The sequence below is a fragment of the Podarcis muralis genome, chromosome 5 (assembly GCF_964188315.1).
Source record: "Podarcis muralis chromosome 5, rPodMur119.hap1.1, whole genome shotgun sequence".
NCBI classification, from domain to species: Eukaryota; Metazoa; Chordata; class Lepidosauria; order Squamata; family Lacertidae; genus Podarcis; species Podarcis muralis.
In genome coordinates, this window is record NC_135659.1 from 70,451,896 (window position 1) to 70,476,310 (window position 24,415).

The 24,415-nt window shown below is 38.6% G+C and overlaps 1 protein-coding gene across 1 annotated transcript in view; it reads left to right on the plus strand.

The window, feature by feature from the left end:
- The window catches only part of IPO9 (importin 9), a 34,455-nt gene extending 13,010 nt beyond the window's left edge, over positions 1-21,445 (plus strand). The window contains exons 3-24 of the mRNA XM_028734728.2: positions 1,294-1,380; positions 1,595-1,796; positions 2,913-3,001; positions 4,239-4,325; positions 5,540-5,659; positions 6,397-6,497; positions 7,206-7,264; positions 7,695-7,846; positions 8,106-8,204; positions 8,635-8,741; positions 9,454-9,593; positions 9,992-10,151; positions 10,406-10,632; positions 11,396-11,544; positions 13,157-13,285; positions 14,776-15,051; positions 15,593-15,759; positions 16,007-16,140; positions 16,841-16,960; positions 17,904-18,008; positions 18,307-18,383; positions 19,400-21,445. Coding sequence (XP_028590561.2) covers positions 1,294-1,380; positions 1,595-1,796; positions 2,913-3,001; positions 4,239-4,325; positions 5,540-5,659; positions 6,397-6,497; positions 7,206-7,264; positions 7,695-7,846; positions 8,106-8,204; positions 8,635-8,741; positions 9,454-9,593; positions 9,992-10,151; positions 10,406-10,632; positions 11,396-11,544; positions 13,157-13,285; positions 14,776-15,051; positions 15,593-15,759; positions 16,007-16,140; positions 16,841-16,960; positions 17,904-18,008; positions 18,307-18,383; positions 19,400-19,510 — 2,898 coding nt within the window. The 3' untranslated portion in view covers positions 19,511-21,445. The remainder of the gene's footprint in view (positions 1-1,293; positions 1,381-1,594; positions 1,797-2,912; positions 3,002-4,238; positions 4,326-5,539; positions 5,660-6,396; positions 6,498-7,205; positions 7,265-7,694; positions 7,847-8,105; positions 8,205-8,634; positions 8,742-9,453; positions 9,594-9,991; positions 10,152-10,405; positions 10,633-11,395; positions 11,545-13,156; positions 13,286-14,775; positions 15,052-15,592; positions 15,760-16,006; positions 16,141-16,840; positions 16,961-17,903; positions 18,009-18,306; positions 18,384-19,399) is intronic.
- The last annotated feature ends 2,970 nt before the right edge of the window (positions 21,446-24,415 follow it).

Below are 24,415 nucleotides of genomic sequence, written 5' to 3' on the forward strand. Positions count from 1 at the left end.
CCTATAACCAGGTGAGCAATTATTTTGGTACAGAGGATGTTCACTTTCATGTATTATGACTCACTTCTCCCTGCCCCTTCCACAGATGTTAATACTGCAGATCTGAGTAGGAGTCCCTTAGCACCACTTTCTAGAAACAGCTGCCCAAATAGGAGTGGAACCACTGTAAAACAGTGCCCCAGTCTTCATCCTAGAGAGCCAGTGCAGAAGAATGCAGTCATCAGAACCTTGCCCAAGAAGGGAGCATTAGCTATGTTGAGATAGAAGCAGAACATGCATATTACAAAATAGTAAGCTACTGCTGAAGTATGTCACATTTTCTGGTATAATCACGATGCCTTTCTTAAAATAGACAGACTGACATGAATAAGGACATTAAATTTTTAACATTTTAAAGTTAAGCACATTTAAGTCCCATTAAATCAAATGAGAGAGAGAGTACATGCTTAAATTTCTCTCCTTGAAAACAAAAGTGCTTAACGTAGGAAGGATCATGCCAATCCAAAAGGAAGTGACTTCACTGGAATGTTGATAATGGCAGTCCTTATCTCCCTTGTCAGAGTGAGGAATGTAAGAAAGCTAACTCTTGAACATGGTATCGTGTAAGACAGGATGATGTCCTTGTAAAAAGTGTTCTTTTTGTCTATTGAAAAGTGCATTTATTGCCTTGCCTCTGAATGTTTACATTGTTTTATTACTGAAGCACAGACCACAACAAAATCCTCACTCTTTGCGCATACCGTAGATTCCGGTGTATAAGACAACTTTTTAACCCTGGAAAAGAGGTTAAAAAGTCGGGGGTCGTCTTATACACCAGGTATGGGCGGCGCGGAGAGGAGCCCGCCCCCTGCTGCTGCTGCGGCAGCTCCGAAGTAGCAGCAGCGGGCGGCAGTCTCAGCTCCGTGCCGGGAGAAAACCGCCTGGTGCGGATCCCGCCCCCCATTGCTTCTTCGGAAGCAGCAGAAATGGGCGGCAGGCTCAGCCCCGTGATGGGTGGCTTTCTCCCGGTGCTGGGCTTATAAGATGAACTCCCAAATTGCAGCTGCCAATTTGGGGGGGGTCGTCTAATACGCCCAGTCGCCTAATACGCCGGAATCGATGGTATCTATGATGGTTGACATTCCTTTTCTTGTACTTTGACACCAAAGAAGCAGGCATCTTCTTAATTAGCATGTTTATCTAATGTTGAGAGCTTTGCCCTTTCTGTGGGCAATCTAAGAGATAAAAAGAACCTTTGAAGACCTAAATTTCAACAGCTCAGTTTTGTTTTATCTTCCTTGCTTTCCTTCGCAGCTGGCTTCTGTGATCTTGAAACAATATGTGGAAACTCATTGGTGTTCCCAGTCAGACAAGTTTAGACCTCCTGAGACTACAGAAAGGGTAATACTTTCATTAATTGCTCAGTTACATAATGCTTAAGTTTGGAAGAGAGATGTGTTTCCTTGATTTCCAAGTTAAAGCCATTTATAAATGTATAGAGAACTGGATATTTACTGATACGTGACTTGGAATAGTATATCATCTGAACATCCTACTGTGTTGTGCAAATGATTGGTGTCCCTTGCTAAGTTCCTCCACCATTCATTTTCCACAGGCAAAAGCTGCCATTAGGGAACTGCTTCCCAATGGGTTGCGAGAATCTATTAGCAAAGTACGTTCAAGTGTTGCGTATGCCGTTTCAGCAATAGCTCATTGGGATTGGCCTGAAGCTTGGCCTGAGCTTTTCAATCTGTTGATGGAAATGCTTGTCAGTGGGGATCTGAATGCAGTGCATGGAGCTATGCGAGTGCTTACAGGTATGTGAGGATTGTGTCGTCTTAACTGAGTAGTTCTTGCAACTTGTTTTGGGGCTTCCAAACCATTTTAATATGTTGACTTTTTTTTAGATAGGAAACTTGGTGTTGCCTTCTTTCTTTGCCTTATAAATTACATTGTTCATACTGCAGCTTGTAATATTGGAAATACTTTTAGCTCCCCCTCTCCTTGTACAAATTTCTGGAAGCTGCGTAATGATAAAATAATTTAGGTGTAGTTGTAGATGAGACTGTTGATTCCAGTAAATCTTCAGCAAATAATCCACTCTAGCCATCTTCCTTGCACGTAGTCACTAGTTCATCTGTCTAGCAGGGTACATATAACTATGGTGTTCATAAATGTTAAATCAAAACAGAAAAAAATCCAGTAGAACTGGGATTTATTTTTTATTACCTCTGCAGGGTTGGGTTTTTACAGAAGATTGTAATATAGCATCAGGCTAACAGTATTTTGTCAAATTTGTTCCAAATTGAATCTTGTAGTCCCCCACTTCAACTACACTGAATTCTTGAAACTGTTGAGTGAAATGTTAGATACTTTGGGTTTAGTCAAAAGGCAATCAGTGATTGCTCTGTTCATGGACACCACCATCCTCTTTTTGTGGATTTTCATAATGAACCTCTGTAGTTCTATCAAGCCTGAGCCTTGGCTATACAATGTGAGAATTAGGGTGAATGTTAAGTGGATAATTTCAAAACAGTTGCATGTAACTCCTGAGAGAGAATTAATGCTGAATTCTGAATGACTCCTGTACTGGATATAAGCCTAGTTCTCACTGAGGTTGTAAAACTATGGCTGGTTTAGATGTTGGGGAGAAGGCTAGGCTAGAACTCTTCAGCCTCATAGTTTAGTCCTCTGTGTACAAATATTTGTTATGCATGGTGGACTCTTCAGTTATGTGAGCAACTGCCTGTAGTCTGAAGCAATACAACCCACATGCAGTTTAACACCTCAGAAGGAAGTTGACTTCTGCTTTATGTAATCCTAAAAGGAAACTTAACCCTTGCCCATTTGTGAATGTGTGTGAACAATATGGAAGTGAGATGTTACTCTGAATAATCTCTGAATAAGTACTTTGCTACTTTTCTTTTTTCTAGAGTTTACTCGGGAGGTGACAGATACACAGATGCCCCTTGTAGCTCCTGTTATTCTTCCAGAGATGTACAAGATTTTTACAATGGCAGAGGTATGGGTGAAAATGGATGACTTCCATCTAGTAGGAATAACAAAATTTTCATTAGAGGAACCATCCTACTAAGTACTGATATGTTTAGATCTACTATGCTCTTGCATAGTTAACACATACTTCCTCTAGCTTCTCTTCTAAATATGTACTTAGAGGATCCCTAGACAAGTTGAAATGTGGATGTATGGCATGGGTGTAGCCAGGATTTTTGTTAGAGGGGGCAGGCCTTTTGTTGGGGGGGCAGAACCTCAGTTAGCTATGTATTTTTATTGATGGGGGGCAGCTGCCCCTCCCTGTCCCCCCTTGACTACGCTCATGGTGTGTGGCAAGAACTATCCTCTAGGTGTGTTTTTGGCTCTGCTGCAAGAAGCTGATGGCCCCGATGTGGTAGCATCTGCATAATATAGACAGAGAAGATGCCTTTGGGCTTTGTTTTCATATTTCCAGGTCTAGAGTGATATTTATAAATATACTACTAGCTACATGCTATATCAAGGATTACACCAACACATGTTGTATATAATGGTTTCTTCAATGCTTATCTGCCTCCTAAGCCAATTCTGTTAATGCCCCAGTGATCGTAGTATTTTTCTCACAGAGAGTGGTGTAGTGGTTAAGAGCAGTGGACTCGTAATCTGGTGAACCAGGTTCGATTCCCCACTCCTCCACATGCAACTGCTGGGTGACCTTGGGCTAGTCACACTTCTCTCTGAAATCTCTCAGCCTCACTTACCTCACAGAGTGTTTGTTGTGAGGGAGGAAGGGAAAAGGAGATTGTTAGCCGCTTTGAGACTCCTTAGGGAAGTGATAAAGTGGGATATCAAATCCAAAGTCCAGTTATGTGATGATTCTAGATGAATATCTTACAAAAGGAAAATTTCTTACAAAAATGAGTGCTTTGCTTATTTTGGTTGTACAAGGAAATGATTTTCTCTCAGTAGAAACAGATTAATAAAGTATGTGTGACAGAAAATTAAATGTCAGAACATTTCAGCTAGGAATGCTTTGAAAGGCTAGTTTGAAAGTATATATTATTCTATCTTAAAATATCAGTGAAAATCGTGCTAATTTTAGGTTGTCTGCACAGTGAAAAATTAGAAAGCTAACTACTTTTTACTAGATACAATTCTGCAGAATTGTGAAGCAGGAAGAACTAGTATTGTGGGTGGCAACTGCTGATAACACATTAACAAACACTAGTCGTTTTCATATTTTGACAAGTTGCTTTTCCTGTTAGGTTTACGGTATTCGTACAAGATCACGTGCTGTGGAAATCTTCACTACTTGTGCCCATATGATCTGTAACATGGAGGAGTTAGAAAAGGTAAATTGTTGATTCCTTATTTATGAGTTGTGTTGATTGTAGTAGTATAATATTCTTTCCATTATACTTGACACAGGGTTGTACTAACTGTGATAGGTTAAAAAAGAGGTGACAAGATCAAAAATTTCTTCTAGCATCATGACTGAAAGGAGATTTGAATGTGAATTTTTATGTCCAAACCCTCCAATCTATACCCTGCATTGTATAGGACTAGAGTGTATGGAAGGTAGCCTGTTGGTGCGAAATGTGTTGCCAAACTGAGAGAATGGTAATTTCTATAATTTTTAGCATGACAGTCATGAACCTTTAACTTGGTTATAATGTGTGGCAAGGGGAGACCTCCAGCAGTCTCCCAGGAATGGAAGCTGGTATGCTTAGTCCATTTTTAGAGCCTATCTTGAGAGTAAAAAGGTAAAGGGACCCCTGACCATTAGGTCCAGTCGTGGACGACTCTGGGGTTGCAGTGCTCATCTCGCATTACTGGCGAGAGAGCCGGTGTACAGCTTCCAGGTCATGTGGCTAGGTCCAGGTCTGGCGAACCAGAGCAGCACACAGAAACACCGTTTACCTTCCTACCGGAACAGTACCTATTTATCTACTTGCACTTTGACGTGCTTTCAAACTGCTAGGTTGGCAGGAGCAGGGACCGAGCAACGGGAGCTCACCCCGTGGCAGGGATTCAAACCGCCAACCTTCTGATTGGCAAGTCCTAGGCTCTGTAGTTTAACCCACAGCGCCACCTGCGTGCCTTCATCTTGAGAGTAGTTGGATTCAAATGAGGCTTGCTGAATATGCAATCCAATTGGTTGACAATATTTGAGTGTATTGTGTTTGGGGGTATAGGGAGAAGCCAAGTAATTGAGGGTTTATAAAGGCAGCTGCTGGAACTCTAAGAGAGAGGGGGAAGCCAAGGGCAAGCAGCCATTTTGGGTAGGATTCAACCAACATAGGTTCATTAATTTCAGTGGGTCTACTGTAAGTCTTAGTTGAATACAAAGCTTGGAAACTAAGTGACAAATAAATGAGATGTAGAGATTATGTGTAGCTTTAAAATCTGCAGCAATTAGAACCGGTTAGTTGTTTTTAAGGAGGAGGGAGACCATGAAGAGCTTTGGGGCATGTGAGTCACAAGTTTCCTTCACTGTTTTTTCCAGGGATAAGCAGTTTACACATTGCTGTAACTGAAAACCAAATGATACTTTTTATTCTGGTAGGGAGCAGCCAAAGTCCTTATTTTCCCTGTGGTGCAGCAATTCACTGAAGCCTTTGTTCAGGCCCTACAACTGCCTGATGGACCTACATCAGATAGTGGACTTAAAATGGAGGTTTTAAAGGTAAGTATATAAAATACACCTGCATGTAAGCAGAGAACCTTTTTTTGAAAGTCTTGCTGTAGTGGGCAACAAAAATTGTGTTCTTAAGCTTTGTTTTTATTTACATGGTATGTGACATTATAACAATACTAATGTAGCAGTTAATAACAGGTGCCATTCAATTTAGGTAAACAAAATACAACACAACAGAGTTTCAGGAAATATCTTTCTTTAGAAACCCTTACATAGGAGTAAAATAGCTCTGTTAGGGATCAAAAATAAGTATTCATTTTACAAATGCTGCTCCTGGAGAAGTGGTATGAATGCCTTGTTAGAAATTACTCCAGGATATTTTATTATATAGTTAATTTATCTAGAATGATAAATTAACTATATAATGATAATGTTTGTCCTTTGTCAGAACCCCTGAATTAGCTTTTCGTAAGACAGTAATATGTTTCCGGTTGGGTTCTTAAAGATGGACATGGCTTTCTAGCTCTCCCATCAATTGTCAGCTGCTACCTCCTAATGACATAAATGAATTTTTGGGTCATACTGTGTCTATGGATCATAGAATCAGAGAATAATAGATTCATGTTTGTGTTCATTTAATTACCCATTTCAGTATTAGCATTCACTTGCATATATATCAGACAAGTCTATTCTTCAGATGGAGAAATGTGAATATAGTGGTTTTTAGAGGGGAAATTACTAATTTTGTAAAAAAAAATGATTCTAAGGATCCTTTCCTTCTGCAGGCAGTGACAGCCTTAGTGAAAAACTACCCAAGGCATATGATTTCCTCCATGCAACAGATCCTTCCTATTGTGTGGAATACACTTACAGAAAGTGCAGCCTTATATCCTTTTTTCTGCATTTTGAAATAAGAGCAGGTTTTCAAGAAAGATGTACTAAGGCAGGAAAAAGTAAACAGCAGTGGTGGTGTAAATTTGAACATGCAACAAGCATTTTACTCACAAGCAAATGACTTGAGGCTGAAAGAATTAGTTTTGTGGCATTTCTGAATAATATATCTTACTGAGAAGATTGACATGAGAAGGTGAAGGCATGCATGAATATTTTGGCTACTGGAACAAATAGCAGCTTTGAGGGGACACCCTCAACCTAGGCCTGATACAGAATGGGCCTCCTCAAAGAACATGGATGCATGTTCTAAGAAAGAACATGGATGCATCTGTGTCATAACTTGTTGTTTGGACCTTAGATTATCTCATTATCACTTTATTTGTATACCACCTCTTCACAAAACGATTATTCTCTAAGTGGCTTACAACCCCGAGAAAAAAGTATCACATAATCAACAGTTGCAAGAAAAAAATCATTTTAATGTCTGTAATAAAGATGGCTGTGATATGCAGCCAGTTTGTCTATTTTTTAAAAAAAGAATTAGCCACAATATGGTATTGATTTCCTGTTCAAGGGGTATTGTTGCTCACTTAGGCTGACTGAAGTATAGTAATTTCATTGCAAAGGATTTGGTCCTTAAAAAAAGGTGCCATGATCTGGTAGTATGTCAACTGAATCTATTTCTCCTTAACTAACATACCTATGTGAGAACAGAAGTAAATTACACAGAAGAAGTAGAAGACCCAGTGGATTCTGATGGTAAGAAACTCACTGTTACAGGTGTGATCGAAACTCTATCTAAACATCTATAAGAAACATCTGTAAGACACTCACAGCACATGGATCTCTAGAAGAAAGAAGTCATCCTTGAAAAGCATGCTGTGCGAATATTATAAGATTAAGTACTTTTTGTTGGAAACCTTGGGAAAAAATTTAAAACTGACTAACTTAGGTGAAGCCAATAATTTTTAATATATTTCTATATAACTAGAGTTGAGATTTTAAATGTTAAAACAGCAACATAAACAACAAGATCCTTGCTGTTGGCAAAGATTTGAAACTGTGTAAAAAAAAAAAGAAATAGTTTGACTGTCATGCAATAAGTTGAATTAATTTTGGAAACTATTCATAATTTTTCGTATCACAGAAAAAGTTTGACTTTAACAATCTTTACTTTTTTCAAATTTAGGTGAAGTTTTGGGCTTTGAAAACCTAGTATTCAGCATATTTGAGTTTGTTCATGCTCTGTTGGAAAACCACAAATTTAAAAGCACAGTGAAGAAAGCATTGCCAGAGCTAATATATTACATCATTCTCTATATGCAGATTACAGAAGAGCAGGTAAGTATATTTACTGTACATTATTATTTAGAAAATGATTTTTTAACGCTTCGTATACAGCCTTTAAAGCTGGTTAGAACTTAGTGATAGAAAATACAATATTTATGATTATTGAATCAGTTCCTTTGTAATAGTCTCCAGTGATCTGAAAAATAACATTGGAACCTTTCTGCATGTATTGGTTAATTTAGTTGCATGTATTCCTGAATAGGCTAAGGGTTTCTTATAAGTTACTGACGTATTGTGCTCTCCTTCTTAGATAAAAGTCTGGACTGCAAACCCACAACAGTTTGTTGAAGATGAAGATGATGATACATTTTCCTACACAGTTAGGATTGCTGCACAGGACTTACTGCTGGTAAGAAATAATATGCAGTGTTTTTGCAGTAATGGTAAATAGTAGTGATTTTTCACATGCAGCTTATACACAAATACAAACCCATATACGTAGTACTTGAGTATTTTCTTTAGAGCCACTTCATGTATGATTTATTTGAGATTCCTACATTGCAGGGGGTTGAACTAGATGGCCCTCAAGATCCCTTCCAACTCTACAACTCTATGATTCTGTGATTTCATTCCCTTTGGATATTCCACTAAGCATCTTGGAAAAAGTCAATTTGAAACAGAGAATGAAGAGTTGAGGGCATTTCTATCATGCCCAGATTCTCTGTGTTCTAGGACTAAGTACTTAAACATCTAGCTTGATTTTCAACAAGGTGTAGTGTGAAATGAGTTCCCTTTTTTCTTGTCTGCAAAATGTATCCTATTGTCATATTTCTGTGTAGGCTGTTGCGACTGATTTCCAGAATGAGAGTGCAACAGCATTGGCTGCAGCAGCTACAAGACACTTACAGGAAGCTGAGCAAGCTAAAAACAGTGGTGCTGAGCATTGGTAAGACTCTGGGTGGCAGCTATTCATTTGATGGTACTATCTCAGATTATTTAGCAGGCAACGAAAACAAATCATTTTTATTGATTGATGTAGTCAGAAATTATATTAACTGAAAGTCTTAACTATTCCAGTTTCCAGCTGTTAAAATTGTATTTATAGTGCATATGCACTATATTGGTACTATTCGAATGCCAGTTAGATTATCCAAATTATTGTAGGATTTGGGGGGGGGACTATGCATTTTATAATCTAAATTCCCAATTGGGGGTCCGTGTAATACACCTAGTGGGTCTGTGACACCATTCACATAACAAAAGCTACCATCGAGATATCAAAATTTTCAAAAGTAGGGGGTCAGTGGCTTGACTCTTGAAAACGGGGGCCTCAGTACTTAGCTAATTGGAAACCACTGATCTGATTAAATCTGTTAATGGAGTCAGATTAATAGAAAAGCATAAATTCATTCATAATACAATTTACAGCAGTTCTGAATGGCTTAACTTTCCCCCAGTCCCCCCCAGTACAGCATTTTATAGAAATTCTTTTCCACTTTCTTTTTAATTATACAGTACTCCATGTTTACAGTTCATATATACAAATATTTACCTTTTGTGTTATTAAGGGTAACAAAACATATCTGTATAATTTCTCCAGAAGTAAATTAGAAAAATGAATATTGGAAGACCTAAGTTAACTTATTTATTTATTGCAGGTGGAAGATACATGAAGCTTGCATGCTGGCTTTAGGTTCTGTCAAATCTCTTATCACAGACAGTGTGAAGAATGGTAGAATACACTTTGATATGCATGGATTTCTAACAAATGTAGTTCTTGCAGACCTCAACCTGTCAGGTACTTCATCATTTGGTTTACTGATTGGTTCCTAGAAAATAACCTGAAACTCAAGCTGTGTTGGAGAAATTGTTACCCATAGATTTCTAAAAAGATAAACTAGCCTAAAACATTAACATCAAAATATTAACGCAGGAGGGAGACATTTGCTAAAATGAAGTCCATAAAATGTAAATAGCAGGAGCTTCAGTGTGGGAGAGGCGTTTTACTCTGAGTAGACCCATTGCAATTCATGAAGATGACTAATTTAAGTCCATTAATTTCAGTAAAGTTACAATGAGTAAACAGTTGAAGACCATTCTGTAACTCTGTATACAGCTCTTCTCAATAATATATTGGATCCTTCTGTTTAATGGTAATGAGGGAGAAATGCACGAATGCTTTTTTCCTTCTTCCAGTGTCTCCTTTCCTCCTTGGTCGTGCTCTTTGGGCTGCCAGTCGTTTCACAGTCGCAATGTCTCCAGAGCTCATCCAGCAGTTCCTACAAGCCACAGTTAGTGGTCTTCATGAAACTCAACCCCCTTCTGTTCGAATTTCTGCAGTAAGGGCTATTTGGGGGTAAGTAGGTCAAGAAATGGAACCTATATTAGTTGATTGTAGGCTTATACAAGGAAATGTTCACAATTTCTTTCTGTGACAATGTTGAAGCTGTAACCTTGACTCTGTGATTATGACAGTGCATATCTACTCAGAAATAAGCCCTAACCAGACTTATGTCTGGATAAGTATGGATAGGATTGCAGCCTGAAAGAAATATTGGACACCATTACTATATTACTTACTGTTGATGTTTTTTGGGTTTTCCCTCCTAGGTACTGTGACCAGTTGAAGATATCTGAAAGCACCCACGTCTTGCAGCCTTTCCTTCCCAGTATCCTTGATGGACTAATTCACTTAGCAGCTCAGTTTAGTTCTGAGGTCCTCAATCTTGTGATGGAAACACTTTGCATTGTCTGCACAGTAGATCCAGCCTTTACAGCAAGCGTAGAGAACAAGATCTGCCCCTTTACCATTGCCATCTTTCTCAAATATAGTAATGGTATGTGCTCAGGCAAAACTATTAATGATCATATTATGGATACAGATAATCTTCATGAAACTATCTTCAGTTAACAGGGTTATGTATGTGTTGGCTTTCCCAATGCCTTGTTGTGAAAGACAACTTTGAAATTTCCGTGGATAGGAAAATCCATCAAGAAATTGTGTTTGACATTCTCATTTCTTAATCCGTGAAAATGTCCCAGCTAGAGCTTGGTGAACTTGGTAGTTATAATAATTAGAGCTATATATTATTTCAATCCTGTTTTCTCGTAAATAATGCCAGAAATTTTGAGGTGTGGTTGATCAGAATCTCTGCATCTTTCTTCACCCAGTTCTGGTAGCACCTCTTCCGCCCTTTGCATTTAATAATTACTGTTAGTAGCTAGGAGCAAGGGACATATTTTAAGTATGTGGAAATCAAGCATTCTTTCCCACTGTTTAGTATTTTACTCTTGATTGTTGATACTTCTAACCAGATATCATGACATTGGGACTGCAGATGAGTCAAGCTAAGGCATCCCCACATACAGTGCATGAATCACCAAAGGCAAACATCACAGCTGTGACTTTCTTTCTGACCTTTATAATTTAAAATAAACTGCTTTGTTTAGGCAGAAAGGAGGAACCCTGCCACATATAATGGAAGAGCATCATATTTGATCTAGGAGGATTTAAAATTAGCATGCCTCATTTCCTTACTTCAGTAATATAATTTGATGTAATTTTATACTCTTGGTAATTGGGTGTTCTCCTTGCTTTAGATCCTGTTGTGGCCTCACTTGCTCAAGATATCTTTAAGGAATTAGCGCAAATAGAAGCCTGCCAAGATGCAATGCAGATGCGATTGATCCCAACCCTTGTCAGCATCATGCAGGCTCCTGCTGATAAGATTCCAGCAGGGCTTTGTGCAGTAAGTATGAGGGTATCTTCTCAGAACGTGAAATGCTTTATATAGCCTAATGCGGTTTATAAAAACAGAAATATTTTTTATTACTGAAAAATACATAGTCATGGAAGAGAAGGGCATACAGTTGGATCATGTCTTATGTGTGGGTTTGGTTTCTGACAAAGCACATATACACAAAATTGTGTACAGGCAACTCCCAACTTGCATGCAATCTACTTACATACAACTGCACACATGCACAGTGCCAGGAACCTGAAAGTTGTGGAAGAGACCTGGAAAGTCTGACTCACGGGGAGACTCCAGAGCCCCAAAAGATCGGCCTCTTTGGGCTCTGGGGATGGTCTCTTTGCAAGCCACAAGGACTCTCCAGGGTGCTCCCCACTTAGGCGCATTTCACTTATGCATACAGGGGCTCGGAACATAATCCCCATGTAAATGGAGAGTCGCCTGTAGGAAGAAGAAATTCCATCACCAGCAGCAACAGGTCGTTCTTCCTCTCACTGGCAGCAGCAAGCACTTGAGCAGCCCGCCAACTGCTGCTACAACCCAGCGGCCTTTCACAGCTTCTTTGGCACTTGCAGATCTGCCCTGCCTCTTCATCTCTTCTTCTTGTCCCCTGCCACTATGAACCCTAGCACCTCCAGCTACCTAATGGCCTCAAGAAGTACAGCACTGCTGGGTTCACCCTCTCTTTTATTGGCAGCCAGCGGGGTGGTAGAGGCTGCGCACCACTGCTCTCCCACCTTCCAAGCACAGCATGTTGCTGGCACATACTGGAGGAAGTGAGGCAGAGATAAGGTGCTGTGAGTTCAGTATTGTACAATAAAATGGAACCAGTCCTCTACTCTTTGCCATTACACAGCTACACAGTGCCGAGCTCCCTGTGCCTCTCCCTCCCATTCAAGCAACATGCTATGTTTGGAAGCCAGGAGAGCAGTGGTACCTCACCTCTGTTGCCAAGGCACATGTGGAGAGGGATAGGAGTTATGGGGCCAGGTGGGGTGGGCCATTGCTAACTGGGAAGCCCCCTGAGGTGCCCTTTTCCACTCCACTGGGGGATATTCCTTGTGGAGAAGTGATGGGAACACCATTTTGAAACGGGACCCCCCCCTTCGCTCCCCACTTGAGGAAGACCCACTGCAGCTGGATCTGCATAAATAGAATGCATGTAAGATGTGCTCCCACCATATATATTTTGAGAACAGTCCACATACCTTGTCTTTGGTCCTTTAGGTCTCACAGTTAGTTATTTCAGTAACTGTTTCTTGGTAAAAACTGAACCGTTAACCAGATTGAGAGGATTTTTCACAGTGTTTGGACCAGGCACGTTAGTTGAATTTAAATATAATTTATTTCCATGAGAGCTAGTCATGACTAATGTAACTCTTCGAGTTCAACGGGACCTAAGTTCAACATCTTAATTTGGTTCTAGCCAGCACACTAAAACTACCACTCTTCTGACTACTCTTGATGCGACCATCTGGAAGAATCTCTGCAAGAATATTTTGCAATGACAAAAATGTTTTCTGCAAATTGATCTGCTCCTTTCCTGACGTTGTGCTGTGTCTCCTTATTCCAAAACTGCTCACCATCTATCTGAATTTTTCTTTTTCAGACTTCAATAGACATATTAACAACTGTTGTGAGGAATACTAAACCTCCCCTTTCACAGCTCCTAATCTGCCAAGCTTTTCCTGCTGTGGCTCAGTGTAGTCTGCACACAGATGACCATGCTACCATGCAGGTAATCATTTTTTGGAAGAGGGAAGTTTTTGTTAGATCTTGCATTGTCTGTAAGCTTCTGAGGTGAAGCCAGCCACTTCATACTGCATATCATGTTTAGGTTTATGGACTGGAAATTGCAACTGGATCTGTTATTGAAAGCATAAGTATCTTGTTTTTATTATAATTCTTGGTCATAGTAACTTGAAATTTACCTTGCTTAAGCCCCCAAAATACTAGAGCGAGTGAGTACCTCATGCTCCTCTCTTTTTCTTTTGGTAATCTATCATAGGATGAATTAAGAGAAATAAATGGGTTTGATAGTACCTTAAGAATATTTTTTAGTAACTTTTTTATTGTAGAATGATATAACTTTTCATAGGAGACTGTCTATTCTTAGACTATTAACACAACTCAAATTATATGATTGAATTGGAGAGAAGCAAGAAACCTAAAGATGAATTCTATTCACAGAGGAATATTTGAAAGGAGGTTGTGAGTTGAAGTCCAAGCTCCTCACATAAACCAACCTGGACATTGTGATCATCATCTGAGACCCTTCTCAATGTAACCCTTCCACAGAAATTCTGAAGGGTGGAAACATGAGAATGGGCCTTTTCAGTGGTGGCTCCTGTTTGTGGAATGCTCCCCAGAGGCTTGCCTGGCATCATCTTTATTTATTTTTAGGTGGCAGGCAAAAACGTTCCTTTTTACATGGAGTTTTGAGCATTAATTTGAATGTTATTAAGTACTTACGATTTCTTGTAGTGGGGCAGGATCTTTAAGACCTGTCTTCTGTTTGTATAGATTTTTAAAATAGTTTTTGGTTGTGCTTTTGTAATTGGTTTAAGTAGGTCACTTTTGTGAGCAAAGTGATGAATAAATAAAATAAATAATACGTAATAGAGTTTGCATGTACTTGAGGCAAGCTTCACTGACCTTGATTTCCTAGGAAAGGTAGTTCCCATTCAAATCCAAAACAATAACTCATAAAGCATAAACTAATGAATTATGGGGTCCCTTCCATCATGTCTTTGTTGGCACTGGTACTACTGTGCCTGCAATACAGGTAAGTTGTTATTGCTTAATAAGTAACATTTCCCCAGTTGAGTCTTTCACAGCTGGCTGGCTGTAGATCATGTTTATATTCAGATACAGTTCCAGGATTTGTCTCCCATCTATGCAGCAGCTAACAAGACCAGAAATGCATCCTGTGTTTTCATAGCATTCTCTCAATGCATGAGCTCAGAATATTGTCATCATAACAGATTATTCCCAAGTGCAAGTTTTGCCAGATAAAAATGTTTTGGTGGCACTCAGGACTATTTCCTAGCCCTGGCATAAAAGGAAAGGAGCAAGTTTGCATGAAAAAGATACTCCACATACAGTTGTTGACTCGTACAAACTCTTGCCAGTTAGTTTGTTTCCTTTGGGCCTATAATACTGTTTGTTAAATGTCTGAAGCACTTGGTAGGTTGAAAGTGTGTATTCTCATGTGCTTTGTTCTTTCAGAATGGGGGTGAGTGTCTACGTGCATACATTTCAGTCGCTCTGGAGCAAATTGCACAGTGGCATGATGAGCAAGGCCACAATGGACTGTGGTATGTGATGCAGGTGGTGAGCCAGCTTCTTGATCCACGCACTTCAGAATTCACAGCTGCCTTTGTAGGCAGATTAGTTTCCACGTTGATTTCTAAAGCAGGGAGTGAATTAGGAGAGAATCTCGACCAGATTCTGAGAGCAATTCTTAGTAAAATGCAGCAAGCAGAAACACTCACTGTAATGCAGGTAAGAGGCTCAAAACTTAAGTTGATAAAATGAGTTGCCTTGCCCAAACCCCTTGATGTATTTAGCTATACTGTAGTTTTATACATGAAGATGACCTGGCTTAGAGCAAAGCCAATTTGGTGAGGGATATGTTCACTAATGCCTGGCAGGATGGTATTCCAGTTGTAAGTGAGTGTTCTGAACTGAACTCACAAGTTTGTTTATCCATTGCTTATGAAACAGTATATTCCCTATGATTACCACAAATATTGTATTAGCGTACAAAACAACTTGTGTTCATTACTGCTACTTAAGCAGAGAACTTCTAAAATTCTAAAATTATATTTGAGATGCATCATGAAAGATGGCTAAGCTTCTTAGCAGGGTTCATGGGGACTAGGTGCTTTGTAACTTTTTCAGTCAAGTTCAGTGACTGATCCTGCAATCCTTTTTTGATTTTGCAGGATGTTATTGTTGAGTTCAGTTTCAAGCATTGGTAAAACCACTGAAATTCCCAAAATATGAAAGTCAAAATGTCTATCTTACTTTGTCTCTCTTGCAGTCTTTGATCATGGTATTTGCTCACTTGGTTCATTCTCAACTTGAACCACTACTAGAGTTTCTTTGTAGTCTACCTGGGCCAACAGGCAAGCCTGCCCTGGAGTTTGTAATGTCAGAGTGGATGAGTCGACAACATTTGTTCTATGGACAATATGAAGGCAAGGTCAGGTAAGGTGTCCCTTGATCACATGTATGCCTTGAAATACTTGAGCATGCTCATACCTTTCATTTTAAAAGAATCCTATGTCATTGTAGATAGTTGTTTGTTCCTGGTTTTGCTTTAATAACCTGCTCTTTGAACAAACCACTCTGCCCCAAATTTGTAGATAAGGGAAAACTAGTTCTAAAGTCTTGTAAATAGGATGACAGTAAGAATGGAGCTGATCTTCAAGTATGTGCCTCTTAAAATTTTCAGCTCTGTAGCCCTGTGTAAACTCCTCCAGCATGGTATCAATACAGATGACAAGCGACTGCAGGATATCAGGGTAAAGGGAGAAGAAATATTTAATATGGAAGAAGGAATACGCACACGATCAAAAGCAGCTAAAAGTAAGTGTTATTCTTTCAAGATTGAATCAGCCAGAAGTAAGAGGCATAGAAAGTCCATTAAAATATGCTACAACTCCCATCAAAACCAGTGGGACTTAAGTGCCACTGATAGAGAATTTTTCTGGTCTTTTTCAGACTAATGTACAATGCAAGGCTTACACAGACATAAGAGATTTGATAGTTGTTGAATATTAAATGCATGTTGGTCAGAAACTGAACAGTTGCTGACTTACAAATAGCAATCATATATAGAAGAGTGCCACCTTTTAAATAATAAGATAAAGTGATGATGACTGTGCAAAGGATTGGCATTTAGTCATCCAGTTCTCCCTGATGCTGCAAATGTAACTGCTCAACAGGATGTATACTCAGTCATTAGTTTGGAAAACAATGTTAAAGGGATCATTTGTTGTTTAGTGGTTTAGTCATGTCCAACTCTTTGTGACCCCATGGACCAGAGCACGCCAGGCACTCCTGTCTTCCACTACCTCCCGCAGCTTGGTCAAACTCATGGGATCATAGTGAATATATAGTGTTGAAAAAAGTTGACTACTGCTGCTTTTTGTGACAACTTTAAAAACTGAAGAGTTTAACAGATTTGGAATGCCCATTCAGACAGTTGTGAACGTTTACGTAATTGCATCGAGTTTCCTAAATTCTTAGCTGTATGTATCAATTTCCCCCCCTCTGTTCTTCTCAGATCCTGAACGCTGGACAAACATTCCTTTGTTAGTTAAAATCTTAAAATTGATAATAAATGAACTTTCTAATGCAATGGAAGCAAGCTCTTCTCGACAAACTGCTGCAGAATGGAGTCAAGGTACAACACTGATGTGGCTTTCAGTCTTTATGGTGGTTATCATTTGGTGCCATCCAATATGTTGCAGTGGTAAAGAGTTTCAGACTAGGCCTAGGAAGACCAGGTTCACGTTTCCATTCTGACATGAATCTCACACTAGGGCCCGTCACTGTCTCTCAGCCTAGCCTACCTCACAAGGTAGTGGTGATGATAAAATGGAGGGATAGGGACCCAAGTATGCTGCAATGAGCTCCTTGGTAAGATATAAATGTAATACATTAAAATATATGACTGCTGCTTCTGTAGCACAAAATGTCAACTATGCCCGCTGGGTGTGTGTGTGTGGGGGGGGGTGTTTGGTTTTAATTTTTTTAACCCATAAATCATAGAGAATGCTCACATGCTGTGGACAATCTTAGATTTGCACTAAGCTGCATGAGAGCTCAGGTGTTTAGAGAATAGAAGTCCTGGGAATAGGTCTTCTTACTTAGCAGTGAGAGCTCTGCCCCCTTTATATGCCCCAATTCTATGTAATTTTCCACAGTGACTAGAAATACTAAGTATTCCATGAAACAAATATTTTCAATTAGAAGTATGTGAATTACTAACCAAAATAATATAACAAATTTACTTAGCAATAAATACAATCTTAAAATAGTACTTAATTGTAGGTATATGTGCTTAGAATTGAGCTTTCTATGTACCCATATAGAGCATTCCATTGTCAACCATGGCACTTTCAGTTTATTTTTCTTTTTGGTGAGAATTGCAGCTTCCTTGGTAATATTCTGCTTGCTCAGAAATGTACAGCTCTGTCCAAATTGAAATTTCCAGTATGCCTCCTAGTTAAAAAGTGATGTCCAGGTGGTGAACGTTACATCAAAGCAAAACGTTACATCAACGTTACATCAAAAACAAAAAAACACACTCCTCATGGCAAAACTATTTCTCTCTTAATTAACAGAGGAATCCAATGATATGTGGGAAGATCAAGAAGAGGAAGAGGAGGAGGAAGAGGAAGGGTTAACAGGGCAGCTATTGTCTGATATTCTTGCTACAAACAAGTATGGTGAGCAAAGCAGTTCTAAACTTGTGAAGATTATTTGTGCAGGGAGCGGTAGACCCAAACCTTTAGTAAAAGTATTTTACAAACCACTTTCACTGTGTTGTTTACAAATGTGACTTGTATAAGAACTGAAATAACACCAATTTATTTCTTCTTTCAAATGTATTCAGTGTCTAAATAAAAGTGTTGTAGTTCCTTTCAGTGCAAAAAGTGTATGCAAAAAAGACAGATTTCTGTAATTGTGCATCTTGGTGTTTTCTTGCCAATATGATGGCTCACATATCACATTGTTTGTTTACAGATGACGATTATTATGAAGATGATGATGAAGACGATCCAGATGCACTGAAGGATCCTTTGTATCAGATAGACCTACAGGTAGGTTGAATGATCAAGGTTTTATTGCTGTTTACTAATCTTTTTAAATACTTTTTCTAATAAATACTTATTCTGATCTTTTAAAATACTTAATTCAGATACCTGGAATACAGTTAATACTGTTGAATACTGACTTGAATATTTATTCTCATCTGTTTAACATGCCTTCACAACAGCATGAAGCTACTGTAATTAACTTTGAAAGCTTTATATCACAGTAATGCATAGCACCACACATAAGGCTGTAGACAAAAATCAGTACATCCATCTGGTGGTCAGTAAATAAGGGGACTCAGAAAGAACAATTTAGATTTCTCTGTGTTGCCAACCAGTGGTCCTGAATATTGGGATGTAATAGTGCTCTGCTGCTGTTCTTTAAAGAGAAAAGCTTTTTAAATCTTGGGACAGGAAGCATCTGGAGTTCTAATTTTGAGTGGGAAAATGACTGAAAACGTTCTGCTTCTTTCCCCCTTCCCAAACTGCTTTGCTGTTATATTATCCCAACACAAATTTTGTAACTGATGAGTAATGCCATACAGTTGTTCTAGTCAGTGGAGGGTATGTAATTGGAGAGGAAGGTTCATCTTTCAGGAAAGTTTCTTTTAACAGCAGGAGAGCTATACAATACTGAGTTTGATGTATAAGAAAAAGAAATACATCAAAATTGAAATTAGAATTCAATAAAACTCCTCTTTGGGGTTAAAATGCAATCATTTATTTTAAAATAACTGGTAAAATCATACCAAAACAAAATAAACTAAAACAACAGAAGCAATAAAGGCAAAGCAGTGACAGATTATTAGTATTAGTATTAGTATCTGACAGGGAGCAATTCAGGTGGAAAAATAAAAAGGTATTTTGCCTGGCACCTTTAAACTAAGGTCTTGAGCATTTTATATTGTTATCACTCTCTTGCATTAATATATTGTTCTTCTGTATTATAGAATAATTTCACGTATAAATAATTGTGCAGTATCCTGTGGAAATGAATTGACAACTATTTGTCTTCCTTATAGGCTTACCTTACAAACTTCTTATGTCAGTTTGCACAGCAGCCTTGCTATGCAATGTTCTCAGACCACCTCAATGAGAATGAAAGAAGAGTTCTTCAGACCATTGGCTTATAAATCCTGAGCATTGTGAACATATCTGGAAAATATTTTTCTGGTTTATTTCATGTTTTGTGACTTGAAACATGAAACATTTTCCATTATTCACCAGATGTGGTTATCTTTATTTTGAGGAACTGTTCCTTATCTTATCATGATGTAGGGTTAAGAGAAGGATTGTTGAAGGCAACAAGAGGCAGATGTGCATAGAATTTTGCACACTGGATTTGCACAATGGGAACACTATTCTTCAGATCAGCTTTTCAGGAGAAAAATTAAGTATCGTGCCCTGAAGCCAACTTTCTCTCCTCCACTGAAAAAGCACTTCACTGACTTTTCACAGCACAGCTTAATGAAATGAGGAAGACATCGCCATTCGTTCGGATGTGTATTGAAACTGGGAAGTTTTGTCCCACTTTGCACTTCTGTCACACAGGGTAAATTATCTTGATCTTACCATATGGCATCTTTTTACCGACACTTGAGTGGAAATGGAATCCACTTACAATACAAGAGCTTGGATTAAAACCTGAAAAATAAAATTGTTTACCGTTCATATATAGAAGTAAACGACTCCTATGTGAGCTCCGTTATTCTCATGATTCTTTACTAAAGCTATCATGCACCCATTCTGAGCAGGCTTGCTAAAAACTCAGTTCCTGTGGTTACTGATGACTGGTTTTGCAACCAAACATTTTTATACAAAATCTTGATTGTATTTAACTTGTCTATTTACTCCATGAATACAGCTTTCATATACTTTTTGCTTCCTTCACATGCACAAATCACACAATATGGCTAAGCTGTAGTCCACAAATTAGTATGTGTATTTTTATAGGGCCATAAAATTAACATTTACTGGCTAATCTGCAAGTACAGTGATGCATCTCACAACACCTCTTTGCCTTTTTCTCCCTTTTTGGGAAAGAAATTAAAAATAAAACTGTTCAAACCTCCATTGTTATCATTCTTTTTAAAATATCCAGGTAACAAAGTTGCATCCTTTGGTAATCTCTTTAAAATTCACATGTGAAAAGCATACCAGCCTTTAATTGCCACTGCATTGAACCAGGTATAGGTATCTTTAATTTGAGGTCTTGCACAGCTTGTTTCACTGGTTTTTATGTTAAAGGTTATATGAGTCTTACAAAATTAAACCCAAATTTAATGATGTAATTTAATGATGTCATGATCTATCAACTTTATAAAAATACAGTAGAGACAGTTCATGTGTGTATTACAACAGTTTGGATGATATACTGTATTATGGAGGAGAGTGATGGCTGCCACGTCTGAAAACTGGATTTATAATACTTTATTAATGTTCAATGGATAAAATTTAATGAATCGTGAGAAGCTGGAGGTTTGGGGAGTGTTTCAGTTTAACAGCTGTCAGTTTAACAGCTTTCAGCCCCAACTTGAGACTTCAGCTGCGTAATTGCAGTACACTGCCTAGGAGGAAAAAGCAGTAGGGGTTCAGCAAGGGAAATAAGATCTCAAACGTGCTGGGGCCAAGCTTAGCTTTGCATGCTGAGTGTACAAAAAGAGACTGTTAATTGAGGGACCAATATTAACTGTAGTTCCACCCTCCCCGTAATTCAATTGGAATGTATGAGCACATTTGGACCAGGTTATTATTTATTCATCAATGAATTGCTGTTTGCATATGCCTTAAGGCAATTTATAACTATACCATAAAACCAGCTAAAATAGTTTTAAGAACAGTACAAAAAACAATTGAAGGTAAGTTTATTTTGTATTTTTGTTAAATCTAATTGAGATGCAATATGTAGGATGCATGTCTCTCCAACTCAAGTTGTTTGCTGACAGCATTTTTATACTCAAGCCTAATTTGCCAGTAAGAAGCAGTCTCATTGAAGTTCTGTTCTGCATTAGAGGCTGTTGCCTGAGTTACAAGAGTTTTACAAAATAATAAACTTTTTAAAAAATCTACAGAGCAACAATGTCTAATTTTCTTTGTAGTATCAGAAGCTATAACTTCACTTTCTTATTGTCAGTCCATACCAACTTAATCTATTACCTCACAACATGATTTTAAAAAAATGCTTACTGCAAGAAGATTTTAAAAAATAACCTGTTTGCTATGGATCCACTTCCAGAAAATTGCGAAAATAGCAGTTAACCAAGCAAATATTAGGCTAGGGCAAAGAAGCTGAAGTGAAAGCAATGGTCTGAACTTTGAGTCATCTCTCTCATAGTGGCATATGAGAGGGTAGCATAAAACAATGCAATTTATAGCACTCCACAAATTTAGGACCACTGTGCCAAGACAAAACATATAGATAGCTGACATTCTTGTGAAGTTAGCCATCTTAAATGTCTTCCTAATAAAAACCTAGTTATATATGTTAAGTACAGTGAGGGGTATTCCTCTACTTATTCCTGTAACAGCCATCTAGGCGGCAAGACTGGAGATAGCTGAGGAAAATATTTTTTTTAATAGTTTATAAACCATTTCTAAACTGAAGCTGAATTTAGACTATTTTATGGAAATGGTGTCAAATAGTGACGCCAACTTCTTAAAGAGGGCAGTATCGAAAGCTACGACATTTGCAATTCTTTAAAAAATAATCTTTGTTTTTATTGTCTTGCCAAAAATATTCCGTTGAACTGTAAAAAAGAAATGCCTTAAGGCTTTTTTGTGCAAGTTAGGAAACTTGAAAAAAGACCAGTTAGCCGAGAACAATCTTGTGACACAACCAACTTTAAAGACCACGGATGGGATTCAACTACCATGCCCTGCTAGCACAAGGATTTTTGCTTGTGCAACAGGAATCTCCTCCCCAAAAATGTTCCAGAGTACATTTAGGGGGGCACACATGGGGTGGGGAGAGGAAGAAGAGGTTCCATTGTGCAAGATTTAGTGCTATGTTTGGTTCTACCCCAAGTGTGAAACATCCACTTGAATGGTTTCCCTTCTGTTTCCTTTTCTAAGGTATGTCTATAAAATGTGTTTTACATAGGAGAACTGTACAAATCACAACATCCTGTGTTTGAAGTACATAAAGCTAAAATGTATACTCAGGAGTTAATAGCTCAGGATAGCATATTAAACTATTATTTAGGATACTAGAAACAGTTTATGTCTCATACATTCATTGTCCCTTAAAATATCATCCTGTAATCTTAAACTATCTTTGCACACTAAAGGATGGACTTTGAGTACCTCATGTTTTTATTGCTTCTTAAAATGAATGCCTGCTATACATCTCCTTGATGAAAGAAAATGCAAGCAACTTCCCCCTTTTTATATGTATTTATCTTGCTGAGGAACTCTCAGAGCTTCATATAAATTGAACAGAGGTTAGATCTGGTCAAATGCAATTTTAGAAACTGAGCTAAAGCTATCCATAAATATTGTTTGTGTCTTGATTCTGTGTAGATAAAATTTAATAAACACTACAAATGTTCAGTGTCTGCTTTATTCTACACAAAAGCCTTCCTGTGCTAATATGCATCTGTTTGCTTAAATGATGCAAGAACTGCCTGCCTGCATTCAGACGACTAACCCTGGATATGTTCTGTATTTAGTTTTACAACAAGGCTTACCATTTGGTTAACTTTGCACTGTTGTCTGGCCAGCATCTGTACATGTGCATGTTGCCTTATCAATCTAGCAGGTAAAGAACCATAACAACAAGCAATTTAGAGTGGAATTCTATTCATGTTTACTCAGAAGTCCTGCATTGAATGCGTATTACTCCCAACTAAGTACATAGGACTGCAGCCTTAGTTCCTGATGTTCTTTAGCCCTGGCAGGGATAAGTATAATATAATCCAGGCTATATAAGGACTCTCAGGAAAAGATAACTGGAAGGATGTATTTATCAGAGAATTTAATTGCCATTAAATTGTTAAATGCAAGGATCTTGCCCTCCAGATGTATCTCCCATCAACCTCAACCACCATGGCCAATGATCCACTGCTGGAAAGCCATTAGTTCCTCAGCCCTGGTTTACCGGCTACTAGCTAGCTGATGCTAGAAGGTGTGGCACTGGTGCCTAAAAATTACATCTATTTGTTGCCATACACCCACAATATTTGGCAAGCACTACATTTCTAGCTATCATGCCTGGTTTGCAAGCTTTTCCCAGGGCATCTGCCTGCCCTTTTAAAAACCAGTCTGGGGCGAACTATTGGTCTACTATTCTAATGCAGGGGAAATGCTTGCCAATCTTGATCTTTCTTAGATTCAAAATTCCAATCTTGAGTGTGCTACATCATCAAGATTTTGCCTAGTGTTAGCTAATGCTCTTGATAACAGTTCTACAAATAATACAACTTGATTAGGTGTGTCCTCTGATTCTGTGCATTCTAACCTGACAAGGCTGCAGGAGGCGCACAGCCTCCAACAGCTCTTAATCTTATCTCCTCTCTGTTCACAAGAACTTGATACCTGTTTCATGTTATTCTTTTGCCTTACTGGACATAGGGAAGCTTGATAAACACTAGTTAAATGCTTTCTGGAGCATAAATAAATTGTCCAGTAGCACCTGGTCTGGGTATAAGCTTCCGAGTGCATGCACACCAAAGCTTATACTCAGAACAAACTTAGTTGGTCTCCAAGGTGCTACTGGACAATTTTTTAATTTATTTCGACTGTGTCAGACCAACACGGCTACCTACCTGAATCTTAGTGAGAAAATTCAAGTTAAGACTGGTTTTTCTGGATTTGCTTCTTAAGGGTTGTAGCACCAGTGTGGAAAGCAAGCTGTCTTTCTCGGGGCTTATAGAGCAGAGCAGAGTTTTCTGTTTGCTAAAGATGGTTAAATCCTTAAGAACGTTCGAAGAGCCCGGCTGAATTAAAACAAAGGCGCATTGTAGTCCAGCATCCTGTGCTCACAAGGGCCAGCCAGCTGCGCTCTTCTCTCCCAGCTTACGATTCCTAAACTGCCTCCGATA